Genomic DNA, 19,186 nt, shown 5'->3' on the forward strand with positions numbered 1-19,186 from the left:
CCCTCTAATAGGCACTTTCTCCTTCCTTCCCAATCCCCTTAATGGGTGTGAGTTGAAAAGCAGTCAGACCGAATTTGCGAGCTTCGTCTTACTCAACTTTTAGTTCTCCTTGGAGAAAGTCATCCCTTGCCCTTCTGACCCCACTGGGACACTGTCAGCTTCTGCATTGTTTAGAGCCTCAGTCACAGAATCTGGGGCTGCAGGGGGATGTGACTAACAATGTGGGTTCTTTTCCAGGCCCCTCCCAGACACTGCTCCCGGGCTCTCAGAGGTCCCCTGACAACACGTGATCCCTTGGGTCAAAGCCTAAACTAGGTGGAAATTGTGACTTGCGTACATGCCCCAGGATGCAACGTGGGGTCTGAACAGAGAGAGTGCTGAGCAGGCGTTTGTTGCACTGGATTAAGTGGAGGCAATGCCGGGCCTGAGACATGGTGATTGGCATGTTGGGCTATCGAAAAGGAACATAGCTGGTGCCAGCTGAGCCCTGGAAACTGGGATTTTGCTGCTTAGCTTACTGGTGGAGGCAGGAAGGGAGCTGTTTCAGGGAAGAGTGTTCAGGTGGAATAAAAAGTCAATGCAAAGGTCCTGAGGAGGGAGCCTCTCTGCTGTGTGGGAGGAGAGTAAGCAGGGGCAGAGGAGTAGGAAATGAGTTATCTGAGGGCACCAATTGTACTGAGTAGCGCCTGGTACACGTTGTAATGACTTTGGTTTTTCCTCTGAATGGAAGGGGTGGGGCATTTTGGGGTTTTGAGTGGAATTGTAGAATGTTCTATCTTGTTTTGAAAGAATCGTTCTAGCAGTGTTATGGTAAAGTGGTAGAGGGGAATTAAATGTGAAGCAGGGAGGCCAGTAAGGCAACTGCCACAATAACCAGGCAAGAGTTGGCGGTGGCCCATATCTGGGGGCAGTGGAGTAGGTGAGATGTGCTGGCATGCTGGATGCGTGTGTTATAAGTGGAGCAAATGGGATTTTCCTCATGGATCGGTTGTGGGTATGAAAAAAAGAGAAGAGTCAGGGGTGGAGCTAAGGGTTGTCAAGAATAAGAAATTTTTTATAGTCTATTCATATCAATTAAGTTCAATAAGCCTGTGTTAAGTGGTGGTCCTGAGCTGGGGATTGGGGCCCAGAGTTGAAAAGGGTGTAGGCTCTGCCCTCAGGAAGCTCACAGGCCAGTAGGAATTTCTTTCTTCCTTTTGCTTGAGGCAGCAAATAATACCACCATTGTTAGTACTAATGTCTCCATTTCACAAGTCAGGGATGGATGTACCTCTTGCTTCATGTTCCTATGGCTCCTGCCATCACCCCCATCATATTTCACTCCAGCCTTGCGTATAATTACCTGGCTCCTCCATAGAATGTAAACTCCATGACAGCAATACTGTGTTTCTGGCTCTTCCCCAGCACAAAGCAGGTGGTCATTTAGTAGTTGTTGTTTGGGTGATGAATGGATGGGTGGGTGGAGAGGTAAATGGATGGATTGATGTACAGATGGATGGATGGCGGGTGGATGGGTAGGTGGATAGATAAGTGAACAGGTGGATGAGTGGGCACAGGGTAAGGGATGGAGAGGGAACAGGGATTGGAGGTTTTTCACTTTCTGGTGCCTCATAAGGTTCAGATGGATGGAGTTGCAGCTTCTTGCCTTCACATCCTCCCTCCTCCCCACTTCCCTGTTAGGTTAGGTCCCCTGAGAGCAGCATAGCAATGTGGTGTTCTTGAACTCTTTTCCAAACACCTAGACCCCTGTAGTTGGCCACTGCATCAAGCCCCACGGTTCTCACCCTTGGACTCCATTCAGATGGTCCTGCTGTCCCTCACTGGACTGGGCATGCATCAAGCTAATTTCCTCCTCTGGGCTCTCACTCCACTTCTTCCCCTTGCCCTCCCGCTGCCCCTCCCTCTCCCTCCAGTCTCACTTCCTTCATGAGGCCTCTCTTGATCTCTTTCCTCTGAGAGCCCACAGCTGCTGGGGCCCACAGCTCAGCCCTTTATTTTGAAGACAGCTTCTTGTTTCTTGTGTGCTTACTTTGTCTCTTCACCTAGATTTCACAAATACTCAGGAGAGCAGGGGCCATGCCCTCTCACCCCACTCTTCTTCTTTTTTTTTTTTAAAATATATTTTATTGATTTTTTACAGAGAGGAAGGGAGAGGGATAGAGAGTTAGAAACATCAATGAGAGAGAAACATCGACCAGCTGCCTCCCGCACACCTCCTACTGGGGATGTGCCCGCAACCAAGGTACATGCCCTTGACCGGAATCGAACCTGGAACCTTTCAGTCCGCAGGCTGATGCTCTATCCACTGAGCCAAACCGGTTTGGCTCACCCCACTCTTCTACCCTGCAGGATCCCTGGGCTGAAGGCTGGGGGTTGAGAAATCAGACTCTCTTTCAGCTCTAGTGTGGGAGTGTGTGAATGCAGAAGTGTGTGTGTGTGTGTGTGTGTGTGTGTGTGTGTGTGTGCCTATAGGAGTATGGAAAGGAGATAGCGATTCCAGCATGGTGTTTTAGAGCGGGACTTATCAACCTACCGCTATTGACACTGGGAGATAGAGAATTCTTTGTCATAGGCTGTCCTGGCCCTTGTAGGATGTTTAGCAGCATCCCTGACCTCTACCAGCTGGATGCTATGAGCTCTTCCATTACCCATCCCCAGGTTGTGACAAATAAAATGCCTCTAGATATTGACAGATGTTCCCATGCAGGCAAAATTATCCCTAGTTGAGAATCACTGCTTTAGAGTCCCAACTTTCCTCTCATTGGTTGGGAATGCCACTTTGGCCCACTAACAACTGAGCACAGAGATATGCAACCCATATGGTCATTTGTGGATCCATTAGGGGTCCAGTAAGCACCTGGCAAAGAGCAGCTGCTAAATACATGCCCATTAGTGAGCAGCAGTATGGTGCAGTGGCTGAGGGAGTGTGCTCTAGAGCTAGCCTGCTTGGGGTGAAATCCTGGCTCAGCTTTTTCCTAGCTGTGTCGCCCTGGGCTACTTACTTGATCTTATACTACCTCAGTTTTCTCATTTGTAAAATGGAGCTCATCACGGTTTCACCCACCACAAGAACTGGCGAGGATTAAGTATGTGACTGTGGCTAAAGCCCCTGGAAGAGTGTCTGGTCCATAGAAAGTGCTCAGCAGAGGTTGTCCTCTCTCTGTCCTCTCTTGGTTGATGGAGGAACACCACCTCCTCCTTGGTTTCCTCTGGCTGTGATTCTCCTGCTCATTCACTGCTGACTTGCACCACTTTTGAGCTCTGGCCTTGCTGCCTGACACTCCTGCTAGGTCATCTCATGCACCTGAAGCAACACCAGGATGTTGCCTCGGTGCTGAGGCTGTCGACACAGGCCAACTGCTTGTCCATTTCAGTAAACGTGTTTCCCTTGAATCCAAAGTGGACCTGCTGGCCAGTTCTATTTCCCCCTGGAGTGGAGACAATCCAAAACCCAACTCAGGGACTGGAGAAGTGAGCTTCAGGCAAATGTATTCCTTTTCTCTATTATTGTTCTGTTCCTCTTATATAGTTACTTGCCCAAACTCTATTAACACTTGGTGTTTGCTGAAGCTTTTGTTTTCAAACATGTCAGCAAATGGCAGGGCCCCAGATGAGGGACAAATCAATCCATCCTGAAGGGTCACAGGGTGCTTGGTGGCTACAGTCATAATTGGCAGCCAACTTGGGTCAGCATCTGTTGAAGTAAACTCAAGAAATGCAAGAAAGATCCAGAAGAAAGGACATACCTGTCCTTCATGTTTGTATCCCTTCACCTCAACAAGTATTTATTAAAGCTCAGTAAACACTGATGGAACTTCTACTCTGGACCAGGTTCTGAGATGTCAATAAGGGAGGTTCAGTCTCCACCCTCATTGAGGCTGGAGAAGACAGGAAATGAACAAGTCCAGCATACACACACACACACACACACACACACACACACACACAGTTGTGACATCAGCAATGGGCTAGTCAGGGAAGCAAGGACTTTGGACTCCGTTCTGGGTTTGAATCCACTTTCTACCACTTAATCTCTGAGTTTTTCACAGATTATATGGAGGCTAATACTTTGCAGGGTTACTGTGAAGATTAAATGAGCTCATACAAGAAAAATGCTAGGGATTTTGTCTGTCTTATCTATCACTGTAACCCCAGTAACCAGGACAGTGCCTAGCACACAGTAGGTGTTCAAGTGAATATATGTTGAAAAATCACATGTGCTTGGTACACAGTACATGCTCAATAAATCTGTTTACCATTTGGGGGGAAGCAGTGTGTACAGAGGTTAGAATCTAAACTTCTGAATTGCTCTGTCTCTCTAATCTTTCTGGTAGATAACTTGTTTACCTTCCCAGTGCCTCTCCTAACATTGCAAAGAGCACTGAGACCCCACCTTCGTTTCTGTGAGCCATGTGATGTAACAAAGTTGTTTACTTTTTTTTTTTTCTCTCAATTTGGGCTTCTGGTAAGCAGGGTGCTTCCATATGTGCTTCCATATGTTAACTAGAATTGGTGGCTAATTAGTAGATCCAATTTCCAGGATTGTTGGAAGACCCACCTGCCTCAAAGTAGCTACTGTTTTGTCCACCCAGGATTTCCAACATGAGAGTCCTCACTGGGTTCGATGACCCAGTACTTGAAACACCCTTTGATCCTTGGCCATACACCATATGTATTTTAGTCTGGGTGGGCTTGTCAGTCACCAACTGCTGCCTTGGTTCCTGAGCATAGCATTTGGATACAGGTGGAATCCTCCTTGGGGAAGCGTCATTGTTCTCCAGGGCTGGAGACCTTGCATGAAAGGGGAAGCTGGGATGGGTGTCTATGGAAATCCTTTCCTCACTTGTCTGTCTTCCATAGGTGGGCATGGCTGGGGCGGGGCGGGGCAGGTTATGATTTCAATAGTTTTCACTTATTCTCTGTCCTATATCTTCCTTGTGTTTTTCTTCCCTTTTCATCCCTCACTCAGAAGTTGAGAGGGGTTAGGCCTGCAGAGAATGGGAAGAAGGTCACCTGTTCTTACACTGGTCAGAGGCAACTCAAGGAGGGTCATAGATAAGCAATCAGCCTTCAGCAGAGAGTGGCATTCTGGTTCAAAGTTTCCTGTTAGTCATTTAGAAAACATAACAGAATTGGGTATTAGTGTGCAAAGCCACTTCCTTTGTCAGTAATGTCTACTTTTCCCCCCAAAGGAGCTTTGAGAACAGAAGGCCTTATGCAAGCAGAACACATTTATAAATTACAGGGCAACGTCAGTTACTTTTATTTTCAGAAGGTATGAGTCCTTGGAATGAATACAGAGCTGCACGTTGAATATCAAGTTTCAAGACCTGTTCAAGACACCTTCTTAAGCTGATTGATTGGGACCTTCCCACCTAACAGAGCTGGACAGAGCATGCGGAAGATTCCAAGAAAAAGCCAGGGTTGAGACAGGGAACAGCACAGTCTTGCCCCGCCCTCCAAATATCTGATGAACAGACCTAATTTGCTAGTACTCCAGGAGCAAACACATGTTATGGATGCTTTTCTTCTGTTGTAAACCTCAGTTGCTTCTCTGTTCCTGCCCAGCTTTGTGGCAGGCACGTCCTCAGTCCTCAGCCATACGTCTGGGGCTAGAGGGAGCAGGGGGTGGACAGTCTGTAGACAGAGGGCACCAGCAATCTGGAGCGTGTCCACTTGCCAGCAGCCTTTGTGGGGACAGGGTTTGAAATCAGGCCAGTCGTGGAGGGAATGAAGAAACAGGCCATGTTTATGCAGGAGAAGAAAATTCTTAATCCCCTGAAGGCCCTGTCAAGGTTCTCTTTTGGACAAAGGATTAATTTTATTGTGTGGACTACAGGGTCATTGGTTGCAAAGTACAAGGAAGCAAATTTAAAGGTGACATAAAGACAGCTCTGAAAGAGTTCTGAATGGATTGTTTAGGAGGTTTTACAATGCGAATAAAAAGGAAAGTGACTATCATTTATGGAGCAGCTATGATGGCCAGACATGGAATCGGGCCTTATCTGTGTGTTAATCTCATCTGACTTTCCTAGGAACCCCTGTGAGGTAGTGACCAGCATCTTCTCCATTCTGCAGTTAGGGAAACTGAGGCTCAGGGAGGTGACGATGCTGCTTAAGCAGGCTGCAACTGGCCCATACAGTGCCTTTGTGTGGGTTACAAAAAGACACCCCTCCCCTGGTGGACAAAGTACCTGGGTTGGCACAGGCCTTGGCAAGCAGATTACTGGTTAGGTGCCAGCCTCCACTGCTCCCTTATGGGTGGCCTTATGCAGGGCAAAACCTGAGCAATCACATGCTGTGGCTGTGGGCGTGAGGCCAGAGCTGGTAAATAGCAGAATTGGGCTTAAGAATCACTGTCTGACTCCAGAGACACTGGCTCTTATGAGATTTATCATCTCTCAGGATTAAGACCTTCCATCCCTGTGAATGTCTACAAGGCTAGTTGGTCCCTTGGTGAAAGGGCTAATGTGTATAGGTCTTCAAACTAAGTAGCCTGCAAGTTTCTCCTTTTCTGTCAGAGAATGCGGCTCAGAGAATGTGGCAAGACCGAAGCAGGAAGTAGGATCTGGTGAACACCTGAACACCTGCTACCCAGGTGTGGTGGGGGAGGCAATGGGTGCAGAGAATGAACAAGGCACAGGGCTGGGTTTGGGTCCTGGCTTTGTGATTTATCACTAGGCGGGTAAAGGGGAAGCATAGGTAATCCACTCAAACCCTCTGAACCTCAGTTCCCTCATCTGTAAAATGGGGTAGTACCTACCTCATGCAATGACAACATGAAAGGACATTTAACAGGAATCAGCATTATAAATGTGTCTTGTCTATGTTTGAGGAGGGTTCTGATCTCATTTCTTCTCCAAGGACTCTTCACTGATGTGATCACTGTTTTCACTGAATCTGTATGTTTTGGTAGGTTATGTTTTCATGTTTTATTTGTCTCAAGACTTTTTCTCATTTTCCTTGTGAGCTCTTCTTTGATCCTTGGGTTGTTTAAGAGTATGTTGTTTAATTCATTCCTAACTTTATTCCTTTGTTGTTGGAAAAGGTGATTTGCATAATTTCGGTTTTTAGAAAATTTCTTAAGACTTGTTTTGTGGCCTAACATATGGTCTATTCTGAAGAATATTCCTTATACACTTGAGAAGAATGTATATTTTGCTATTGTAAGTTGGAGTGCTCTGTATATGTCTTTAATTTTTGCTTATTTACAGTCTTGGTCAAGTCCTTCTTATTGGTTTTTGTGCCTAGTTGTTGTATCCATTATTGTTAATGGAGTATTGAAGTCTTCAATTACTATTGTAGAACTGCCTATTTTTTCCTTTAATTTTGCCAATGTTGGCTTCATATATCTTAGTGTTCTATTATTAGGTATGTGTATGTTTATGATTGCTGTGTCTTCTTTTTATATTGGCTCTTTTGCCTATATATAATGTCCTCCTGTGTCTCTTGTAATAATTCTTTTACTTAAAGACTATTTTGTTTAATATTAGTACACCCATCACAGCTCTCTTTTATTATATGTGTGGAACTTAAAAAAATTATTTCACTTTCACTCTATTTTTGATTTTGGATCTCAAGTGAATCTTTTGTAGCCCTAGCCAGTTTGGCTCAGTGGGTAGATTGGCGGCCTGTGGACTGAAGGGTCCTCTTATACTCCATCTACAGTAATTTTCTTTGTGCTCTCAAGTGTCTTCCTTCCTCAAGGCTTTTGCCCATGATGTCCCCTCTCCCTGAAATGCCCTTTCCCTTGGTGTCTCCATAGCTGAAATTACAAGGTTGCTGTGAGAGTGGGATGAGAAGATGTGCTGAACACATGCTGGGCAGTCAGTAAGAGGTCAACCCACAGGCGAGGGTGTAAACACCCGCCTTGTCACTCAGACCAGAGTGATAATGAATGGAGGCCTGTAGGAGCCAGGCTGGGCCCGAGCTGACTCCTGTGAGTAGGCAGTGGGTTGGATTTGTTTAGACCAGGTGGGCTGCCTGGGCATCAGATAAACTCGGGTAGAGAGAGCAGGAAGGAGCAGAGGTTCTCAGTGCCTAGAGTTCTCACAGGGTGCGTCTCTCTTCCATTTTACAGCCATATACAACTTCCAAGGGAGCAGAGCCCCTCAGCTTTCCCTGCAGATCGGCGACATGGTACGCATACAGGAGACCTGCGGAGGTGAGTCCCTGTCCCTTAGAGCCAGGCCCCTTGGCTGATGGTGTTGAGATGCCCCCACTACATGCTACACAGCACCTCTCGCCCTCTGTTGGAACATGCAGCTTTGTAAAATATATTTTGCTGATGTTAGTAATTAGAATGCACTGAAAATAACACTTGTTTATTTTAGGAATTTATGCTTAGAAGCAAAGGCCTGACTGGGTGGTTTGAGGGGGGTGGTTTTGGCCTGTGATACTTTCTAGATACAATTCTTTATTAGTAATGATTCCATTACAAAGGAAAATCAGCATTATTAGGGTCCCAAAGGGCCCAGTGAATTATACCCCTGGTTCAGGAGTGCTGCTGTGCACAACTATGTGGCTTGGGCTTTGCACCGGGTCCCCCATGCTTATCCCTTCATCAAGCTGGGAGCCCTGTCTTGGGCAAAGGGGTATTTTTCTTCACACAGAGCTGCCATCCTCTTATGAGGCCAGTGTCTAGTGGGCTGTGGCCACCCATGATGGTGGTAGGGGGTCTTTGTAGAATCTGTACAAAGGCAAATGGTCTTGGACTCATGAGTCGGGCCACTAGAAATCAATGTGTATCACCTACGTCACTGATAAAATTGATCATGGGAACGTGGCTTGGGTCTAAGAGCCAAATGAGCTTGCTCATGTGTGGCCCACAGTCAGGCAGGCTCTCCCAGCTGCGCCCTAGGCTGCTTATAATCCTACCTCATGGAGGGCATAGAGTGTGCTCTTCCTGTGGCCAGGCAGAGCAAGAGGAAAGAAAAGTGGAGTAGGCTGAGCACCCTGCCCCTGCCCGCAGTTAATGCCCCAGGAGAGGCCCTCCTCCTGCCCTGAGTGGGAGTGAGGAGCAGATAGGAGCAGGTGTGCTACTGGCAAGGGGAAACAGAGAGCCAGGGGAAGGGAGGTGTTGCCTACAGAACTAGCCACTTTGGGCTCTTCCCACATTGAAGGTGGGGGCCCTGTGCTAGGTTCTGTGTAGCGCATTCGTTCAGTTACTCCTCAGCGGGACAGGTAGCATCTCCAGTGTCGGGTTAGCTACACGCAATGTGCAAGGCGCAAGGTGCAAGGTTGTTGCAGGGGTGCTCATACATGCACACACACACACACACAGACACATGTACACACGGACACAGGCACACAAAAGGCAAACAAACAGAATTTTATTTTGGGGGGGGGTGAGGATTTCAATATTTCAAAATACCTTTAAAGGAGTCATCATGGAGAAAATGAGAAGTTGGTTCACCTTCTTTACCTTTATCCTATGCTTTAGTATTAGTATTATTTTGGGCTGTATATGCGAGGATCCCATGTACTTTTCAGTTTCCAGGACTAGAAAAATTCCTAGTCTGGCATTAGAACATTTTATACACAGAGTAACTGAACCAGGGAGGGGGTTGGTGGGTGGGCAGGGGTGGGGAAGGAGATGGAGCAGGGAGGAAGAGGGAATGCTTTCCTAAAGACTCAGGTCTGTAATTCCTGACACCCTGCCTCATTTCTTACAAACCTAGCTCTGTGGCAGATAAGCAAATTCTGGGTGTCTACCAAGGGTAAAGAATGAAACTAAAAGCAGCAAGATAGCTCTTCTCCATGGCTTTTAGGTGCCACTGAACGTTACTGCTAGAGACAGGCACGAGGCCTCACATTTGCAGCTGAGGACCCAAGGCTCAGGGAGGAGAGGTGACTGGCCTAGGGTCACACAATGAGCCAGGTGGCCATTGTCTCCACCCCATGCCCATAACCCACACTCTTTCCTCCACGCCATGCCTCCCAAGGCAGTGAGAAAGCCTCTGTAATCAGGCTTCCTGTCTTACATTTTGAACTTCACACAAGTATTTTCTCTTCTTTTTATACACTTCCCTTGAAGAAATCTTGGGGGCAGTGCACAGACTACACAGGCTGTTTGTAGCCAGCCTTCTATGACTTCGACGGGAGCGGGCGGGAGGGGGGTGGTGTGCGGGGCGGGGGGGGGGCGGGGGGGGCGGCAGGGGGGGGCGAGGGCTTGGAGCCGGCCTTCGCAAAGCCTACAATTGCTGACTCAAGCCACTTTCATTTGTCTTTGGGATTGAAGTCCTTGCTTCTAGCCTCTTTGGTACTGGTTTCTACTTATAATTCTATTTTATTAGTCGCATTTTAATGTATTCTTGTAGTAAGCAGCCCTGATACATTTCTAGAAAGATCTGGGCATATTTATTTAGTAAGTGATGGCCAATTCATGAGGAGTTTGAAAGTACAATGTTCAGAATTCTGTTAGAAAGAGTCTACATATCTGAGGACTCACACCCACACACTGGTGCCCACATAGTGTTTTTCAAACTGGAATTTATGGAATCCTAAGGTTCCCCGAAGGGCCTTGGGCAGCTGAGAGCTCAGATCAGGCCTAGTGTCATCTGCTTTGCAGATGGGGTGTTCTGCCTATGATTCTGATCGAAAAACGGTTCCTCTGCAATATTTAAAAAAGTGAAAACCACAGTGTTAGTCAAAAATTAGTCAAAACGGTGTAGCAGAAAGAACTTGGGTGTGGCCATGAAACCCTCTTATAGAAACCTACTGTCGACATAAGAAATGTCCAAACTGGTAGAGAATTTTTATAAGAGTTTATTTGAGCCAATCTAACCGTATATGCCCGGAGCAAGATCTCAAATGCTCCAGAGAAAAACAGTTTTCCAATTTATTTTCTGCATTTAAAATTAAGGTGTGGGGGAGGACATAAGGAAGATTGCATGGAGGTGGGAAAAAGCAAGCTGGTGATGGAGTTAACATGATTATGTGCTTTCTTGAGGGTGGTTATAGCTTATTACAAAGGTATGTTAACCTGGAGGCACAGAAACAATGGATAGGGCTTGCTTAAGGCAACTGTAAACCTTTTACTAAAAAATGACCTGCCTGGGATGTGGCTAGTCCCCATGACCTGCCCAGTGAGGAATTTATGATCGCATATAACCTCTTTTTTGTACACACTACTTGAAAAATAAAATTGAACCAATTGAGAGATGAATAAAAAATGTACAATATGAGAATTGCAAAGTTGTGAAAAGGAAATAGGGTGAACATTGAGTCCAGATGAATCCATTTATAAATACTAGTATTAAAAGTCATAATGTTTATGGCTACCAGAAAGAATGTAATTGTCAGGAAACTGGACAATTAAAAACAACTAATAAAATCATAAAGTAGGGAGCCCGGCCAGTGTGGTTCAGTGGTTGAGCATTGGCCTATGAACCAGGAGGTCACAGTTTGATTCCTGGTCAGGGCACATGCCCAGGTTGGGGCTCGATCCCCAGTGGGGGTCATGCAGGAAGCAACCCATCAATGATTCTCTCTCATCATTGATGTTTTTATCTCTCTCTCCCCCTCCCTTTCTCTCTGAAATCAATAAAAACATACTTTAAAAAAATTATGAAGTAGGGAGAGCAATGAAAGAGAGTAGATTAATTCCATGATATCACTTTTATAACAGAGTTGGTTTTAATTAGAAATAAAACATGTAACTAAAAAAAGCCATAACCACTCCAGTTTTTTAGTTTTTTTCATGACTATTTTCATTTTAGAGGAAATTTTTGGAAATCTTTTTTGAGAAGAAGAAACATTTAATTGAAGTTTCAATATTTCCTTCAATTTCACTTCTTTTCTCCTGTTAAATACAAATAAGATTAAGTTTGAGATTTGTATTTACATAGTATCTCTACTATATGCTGATTTTTATGAGAGCATTTAAAATTATATTTCATCTATTTATCCATCTGTCATTTTGTATACTAATTATAAATGAAAGTTGACTGGAATGATATTAACAGTGTTTTCCTTTTTCTGGGTAATGAGATGCAAGATGATTCTTTTAGCTTTTATATTTCTACTCTTCTTAGTTTAAATTCTTTATAACACATGTCTATTTTAGACAAAAATAATATAGTCTTGATGATTTGAAACACATATCTCCAGATATTAGCACCAATTAATATTAGGTGATAGGAATGCGAATAACTGTTTTTTTTAAATTGTATTTTTTGTACTTTTTAATTGTTTTTAAATCTCTGCTTCCTATACCCTCACTACCCCGCGCAAGAGTGGAAAGAGCATGGGCTTTAGAATCAGAAAGTTATTCTCTGCTCCACTACCCACCAGCTGAGGGACCCTAGGTAGGTAAGCTTCCGTTTTCTCACTTGTGAAGTGGGTTATTACCACCTTGCTCCTGGCCTTGTTCCGAGGATAAAATGAGAGAAAGTAGAGAAGCTGGCCAGCTCCATGTCTGTGTCTGAGATGCTCGTGTTGGTAATTCCCTCTCCTCCCCATTATAGAGAGTGACACTGAAACTTTACAGTATGGCCAGGGAACCCTGAGGCTGGCCCTCTCCTTGCCTGGGATGGGTGAGACTAGCCCTGCCCTGCTTGTGTAAGAGATTTACTCAGTTGGGTAGATGAGGAAGACAAAAACCTGCCCTGGAACCTTAGACATGAATGAATTTCCTTTCTCTAGAGCTCAAGCATTTGGACTTTTTATTATGAAGATAATACTTTGGTGTCATAAAAAACTAAACAGTTCAGAAGGATACCTGTTGCTAAGCCTTAAACACCCTAATGCTTATTTCTTTGTCCACATTACACTCTCAGGCTGCCTCTTCTACGCAGAGGCAGCATAAACATTCAGTGTCCCGACTTTACTAGTAAATGTGGAAACACATGTAAGAATTTATTGGGCAGTCAGAGCTCCACATAAAAAAGCAGTGCTCTTTCCCCCCAGTCACTTCCTTCACTCACACTTGGTTGACATCTTCCCTGATATTTAATGACATCTCAGAAGAAGACTTCATTTCCATATCCAGTGTAATGTTCCCCTCCTTCTTCGCTTTCCCCAGCTTCCATGAGGCTGGGGCTGGGAGTCTGAAGTTCTCTCTTTCTCATTCTCTGTCTTCCCTGATCAAATGAGCCCAAAGATCAGCCTGTCCCCTGCACCTGTAGCCATGTAGCCAGGGAATGAGATGCCAGCCACCCCCCAACATCTCTGAGTGGATCTCCTGGACTATACCTCCAAGCTTGTAGTAGGTTTGGGGTATGAGGGAGCTATACAATGCCTTCCTCGGGTGACCACATCTGCCACCTCCAAAGATCTCTCTGTCTCTCTGTCTGTCCCTGTCTCCCTTCTGATTACACAGACCGTAGTAGTGGAGGTAGCCCAGCTTTGGGGGTAGCCCAGCTTGCTCAGACTCTTCTTTATGAGCCCTTCTGAGGGAATGTCTGCTCCACCCTCAGTTATTTGCTACCTGGGTCTCTTTCTGGGGCAACAGAGAAAGTTCCATTCCATCTACTGATACACACGCTATCCCAGCCATGTGTGTAAGATCACACAGACATTAAGTTGTAGATCTTGATTCAAATCCAGGCTTTGGTTCCAGAACTCACCCTCTTAACACATTGCGGACCAGTAGTTTTATTGCTAGCTTTACCCAGTGGCCAGATAAGTTTCTGTTGAACGAGTACAAAAAACGTTTTACATCAACATTAAAGGCACGCTTTAAAATTAAATACCCATTGCATTTTGAAGTTATTTATTACATGTTCTTACAAGCTAATATCTTTTTAAAGTATGATACTTTGTAAAACACTGTGTAATACGAAGTGAGAATTCTTGTGATCCATCCACAATGTCTTTTAACTACTGATAGGTACTAGCTTCTGTTTGATCTTAGTATTATTAGATACCTCAATCATACAGGAAAGTCAAATACACCCAGGCACTCACCACTCAGGGAAACAAATATTAACGTTTCCCACGTTTACTTCAGACTTTTTTTTCAGAAACAAAAATTTTAGAGGCAGTTGAAACTTCCTCTTTACCCCTCCCTTATTCCATCATTGTATTTTTGTCCACACTATAGGTAACACATCCTGAAATTGAGATGTTTTTTTCCTCTCTAAGGTTCTGTACCTTCGCCAGACATGTTTATGTTCATAATCCTGTTTTTTTAAAAAAATAGTTTTTGCAAAAACTCTATGGGGTAGGTGTTATTTTTCCCATTTTACAGATGGAAATGCTGTAGGTGCTGGGAATAGCACCTGGTGTCTGACCCGTGGGGTCAAACCAAACCCGGGTCGAGCAACCTTAGTACTTGCTTTCTGGATAAGAAAAGAATTCAGAGCCAAGACCCAAACTCGCTAGAGAAAATTTATTTGAGCAAGCAAAGAGAAAGTACACTGGAAGAGAAATTTCAAGCTGGGGGTGGGGGGTGGATGAGGTAGGGAGAGAGGGGGAGGGGGCTAGGATTCCTTTTTAAACCCTGGGAGGATAATTAACTGCTTTCTTCTTCAAACTGACCTATCAGGGGCTGTTCTGTCTTCTGTTCATGCATAGAAGTTAGCCTCCAGCCCTCCCCCACAGCCCCCCCCCCCCCGCCCCCTTGTTCTCTACCGGTGGGGGTCTACCACATGACCAACCACATGCCAGAGGAGAAAAGGTCAGGAGAATCCCACCTGCATGACCGGAGGCATTCTAGGGGGGAGAGAAATCCCAAGGGCAAGGTCTTGAAGTGAATATTTCCAATATCTGCTCTACCAGTTCCTTTTCATCACTAGGTGTCCAGGGTGTTCCGCCCTGGTGACCTTCTGTAGCTGGCCCGTCGTCCTTGCTCTGCTCATGTCTGTCTAACTGCCTACAACTGAGGCTTAAGTGACAACCAGACATCATGCTGCCAGGAGGTGACAGAGAGAGGACTGGATCTCTAGGCTGTGATTCCTTTTTGGTGTGCTGGGATATTTTTAATCTCTCCTCCCTCTCCCCACCACCTGCAACTCATAGGTGACTAGAGAATTTAGGTACATTTCATTTCGGTATTTGGGATGTGGGAAGAGCGGACAATGGGAGTATTTTGGCGCTGCACAATTGTCCAGAAGAATGGTTAAAAAAATCCCTTTTCTCATCTTCCCTCACAATGCACTTTGTGAGTGTTCCATTTAAGAAAAGAAGTGCAATTACATGGGCAGGATTAGCACAAAACCCCTTGCTATTATTTAACCAGAAAGATGAGCCCGGACAAGTCCTGGGGTAGGGTAAGCGCTGTGTTACACTGAGCCTGCTTTCGCTCAAAGCTCAAAGTCTGTTGTCAAGGATTTGGCTGTGCGTGTGCCTACTATTGGTATAGGCCTAGTCAGGTCTTGGAGTACAGCTGGGTAACACTGACAGCTGACCAGATTAGGCAGCTGACTTCAGAAGGTCACAGAGGTCAGTGATCCAGCAGGGTGGGGATGTCAGCGCTGAAGTAGTTGCGCATTCTTGTCACCTAGCACGGGGAGATGGTTGTAAGTCCTTCTCACCAAGTGTCATTGGGATTTATTTCTGAAAGCACCTAGCCCCATGTACATGGTAGGTGGACAATCAGTGTTGGTTGAACTTGCATCTTGGAGCCAGAATGTGTATCTGGGGGTAAAAGTCAAGAGACTCTGTGCTCAGGAGTGAACTGAAGTTCTGAGAATTAGGAAACCTACAAGTGTGCACAAGTAACTGAGTCTCAAGGGTCAGAGCAGGCAAAGTCCCTGGAATGGAGCCCCTGTGACAGAGATGCAGATGTGGGCATGAGCTTTGGGCAGGGACTATTTGTCCCTTGATTGTTTTCCTATTTTCTGGTGGATTTTGGTGGCCTTAGCCATCAAGTGGATTCAGGTCATTGCAACCAAGTGACCCTTATCTGTATTTGTACTCAAAGAGACAGTTAATCTGTATTTATGCTCATCTCACAGGGGACATTGTGGCAGAACAGCTGGGAGGGCTGGCTTTGAAGCCATGCAGACATGCCCTTGAACCCTGATTGTGAGATTTGGCCCAGTACATCAATTGACTTGAATCTCTACTTCTTTATCTATAGAATGGGAATGTTAATACTTAGCCCACAGTATTGATATGAGGACTAAATGAGAAAATGCATGTGCAACACTTAGCATACAGCTTTACATGAATTAAACCATCAATAAATGGTAGTGAGTGATATTACAGAAATGCTCTCACACGAAATTGGTGGGATGGGGAAGTGCCGGGGTCCAACCCCAGCGGGTCCAGGGGTTCCCAAAGGCGTAGACGGAGTCGGCGAAGGAGGAATGACACGGAGACAGCATTCAGTTGATCAGCAGCCTAGCCAGGATCTCCAGCCAGGATCTCCAGCCAAGTTCTGGTCTGGATCTCCAGAGAGGTTCTGCTTTGGATCTCCAGGGAAGTTCTGTGGCCATGTTCCCTCGCTAGGCTCTCCAGCCAGGCTCAGTCACCAGGTTCTAGTCAGGTTCTCTTGCCATGTTCTATAGTCAGGTTCAGTCCAGGATCTTTTGCCATGTTCTCTCCAGCGAAGTTCTTCTGTCTCCAGGCTCCGTGTAGGTTCTGTCTTCTGAATTCTCTTCTAAGCTCTGTCTCTTTCTGTCTTGTTACATCTGTATTTATACCAGTTGATTCAATCCCATCAATCTCTATTCCAAAGGTTAGGGCGTTTCTTATCTCCATTCCAGGGAGTAAAGATTATGTAGCTTAAGCATGATTGTTCGTAGTTAAAGTGATTAATTACCTGCCTGGCACTTAGTTAAGGGGTTTTATTCCCTCCCTAACTTCAGGGGAAAATCCCTACTTGGGGAAACAACCTTTCTCAGAGGTGACCTTGGTTAAAACACATAGTGCCAAGAAGGTGAGCAAACATATTAAGAAAAGTATGCCATATATGCCAGGTCCCTTGAAACAGCAAGCATGGACCGGCTCCCAGCAGGGAAGAACTGTTATTGTGCAATGCTTTGGAGTGTCACCTCTGGAGTCAGATACTTGGGTTTAAATCTTAGTTGCGTCACTCACCAGCTGTGTGACCATGAGCAAGTTGCTTAGTCTCTCCGTGCCTCTCTATTTTCACTTGTAGAATTGAGGCAGTAATTGTACTGACTTTCTAGGCTTGTTGTGAAGATTAATTTATAATTAAAAACAAAACAAAACTAAAGGCTTGACCATAGTTGCTTGCACACAGCAAGCACTCAGAAAGGATAAGCACTGTCATTAATGGCTAATTATTACCAATAATGATGGAGAAATTAAAGAGGAGCATGAAAATAGAATGTCATGCTGTGTGGAGTGGTAAGGTTTTCACCACTGGAAGTATTCAGCTGGAAAGTAGCTTAGTGGGCTGTGGTTTTGGGGATTCGGGTGCTGGGAGGATGAAGATCTTAGGCAACCACTATTCTCCTTCCTACATTAAACAGGAAGCACGGTATGATGGCTGCTTATGTTCAAATCCTGACACTGTCACTAGCTGTGTGACCCTGGGCAAGTTCCTTTACTTTTCTGTGCCTCAGGTAGACCACTCTTCTGCAAAATGGGGTGATTATTACACTTCCTATCTCATATGGTTGTTATGAAGATTAAAAGGCTTCATATCCGAAGAGTGCTTAGAATGGTACTTAATTCCAAACCTGAGAATCTTTCTCTCCAACCTCTATTCCTTTCTTTCTGCTTTCCTTCTCTCTTTCCTTTTATCCTTCTCTCTTTCTTCCTCTCAAAATAGGAGCCACTGTGGTTCCCAGTGGCTTTGGAGCTTTCTTTAAGCCCTGCCCCTCAAACTGTGTCATGATGGGAGGGGTGACTTTGCATTGTAAGTTGTTTGCTCTGGGACCTGCTCTTCACTCTGTGGAGAACATATTTCAGCTACAATCTGTCAGCCTGGGAATGAGGCTTTGCTAATGAGGCTCCCGACAGACACGTTACATTTACGGGGATGACAAATGCCACTACTTGGCTGTGCTTGACTCATTTCAAAGGCCGGTGGGCTCATCACAGTCATCAGTACTTGCTACGCCGAGGTTCGTTTTGTCTGAGGCCTGGGTGCAACTTGGGTTTGTGTTAATTGTATCATTTGATATTCCTGCAAAAAGAAGAATCTTTTAAACATCTTTTTACCCATCCCTGAACTTGCCTGTTTTGTAATGACTAACTTTTGCAGATCATAGTTAGATGTCATTTGCTGCTGTTAGAACTGGGATATTATTTTAGGATGTTTGCCAAACTCCCTTAGCCTTTCCATGTCCTTGAGGCAGAGGCTGAAACATGCACATGGACACAGCACCCAGCAGGTCATGGAGATAAGGGAGGGGCTGGGTGGCGGCCGGTGAGCTGGAGGCACCTGCTGTCTCAGGGACCAGCTGCTCCTCCCCACCAGCCAGCTGTGGCCATGGGAGGGCGCTGGCCATCTCTGCTGGAACCTCCTGTTTTTTTTGTTTTTTTTTTTCAAAAGAAGGAGGAGACTTGCTTTTATGTGAAATTCCTGTATTTGTAGATGCTTTTTGGAGATGTTGGCAAACAACAGCTGGTTGAAGCCCAGGGGCTTCCCGACTTGATTAGTATCTAAGGTCCAAAGCAGTTTGCAGAAGTTTCTTTGCTAGTTAAACACACACACACACACACACACACACACACACACACACACACAAAAAAAAACACAAAAAAAAAACAACAAAAATACCAGCAATAGACTTGTGAGAATAGATGAGAGACCTGTTTCTCTGTTTTCTCTTTGCAGACTGGTATAGGGGATACCTCATAAAGCACAAAATGTTGCAGGTAAGATGAATTTGTTTTGGTTTGGGACAGTACTGGGTATCTTTACCTGCCATTCCTTAGCAAGCAGGTTCCACCCATCCCTCCTTGTGTCCTGTGCTTTCCCACCTCTACAACTTGGTACTCAGGAGCCTCAGCTTCCCCTTTCACTCATTCTTCAAGGCCAACCTGCAGAAGCCCTCTCCTCCCTGAAACTTCCCCCAATATGCCAGTCATATCTGATTTCTCCCTTCCTTGAGCCCCATGGTACTGTGCATTTTATATTTGAAATTGACCTACTGCTTTCCTGTAGAGTGCTTCGGGCATTCATAGTTTCCTCACCTCTGTGTCGCCATGACAGAGAAGAGACAGGGCTGGTCCCTGCCCTCGGGGAGTTCCCTTGTTCCAACCTCACATTACACCATATTCGTCTCCATGAGAGCAGGTGCCTGCTTTGCTCCTCTGCACACCT

At 45.4% G+C, this 19,186-nt stretch overlaps 2 protein-coding genes across 6 annotated transcripts in view; both read left to right on the forward strand.

Moving 5' to 3' along the window:
* SPDL1 (spindle apparatus coiled-coil protein 1) overlaps positions 1-2,183 on the forward strand; it is a 48,729-nt gene extending 46,546 nt beyond the window's left edge. Inside the window, exon 12 of the mRNA XM_059699156.1 lies at positions 2,141-2,183. Coding sequence (XP_059555139.1) covers positions 2,141-2,168 — 28 coding nt within the window. The 3' untranslated portion in view covers positions 2,169-2,183. The remainder of the gene's footprint in view (positions 1-2,140) is intronic.
* The window catches only part of DOCK2 (dedicator of cytokinesis 2), a 367,699-nt gene that overhangs the window by 6,146 nt on the left and 342,367 nt on the right, over positions 1-19,186 (forward strand). For 4 of the 5 annotated variants that reach the window (XM_059699147.1, XM_059699148.1, XM_059699152.1 and 1 more), the window contains exons 2-3: positions 8,081-8,164; positions 18,698-18,738. In XM_059699147.1, coding sequence (XP_059555130.1) covers positions 8,081-8,164; positions 18,698-18,738 — 125 coding nt within the window. Of the gene's footprint in view, positions 1-8,080; positions 8,165-18,697; positions 18,739-19,186 lie in introns of those variants that run through there. The other variant, XM_059699149.1, reaches the window with a different exon arrangement.

This window comes from Myotis daubentonii, chromosome 5 (assembly GCF_963259705.1).
Source record: "Myotis daubentonii chromosome 5, mMyoDau2.1, whole genome shotgun sequence".
In the NCBI taxonomy this organism is placed as follows: domain Eukaryota; kingdom Metazoa; phylum Chordata; class Mammalia; order Chiroptera; family Vespertilionidae; genus Myotis; species Myotis daubentonii.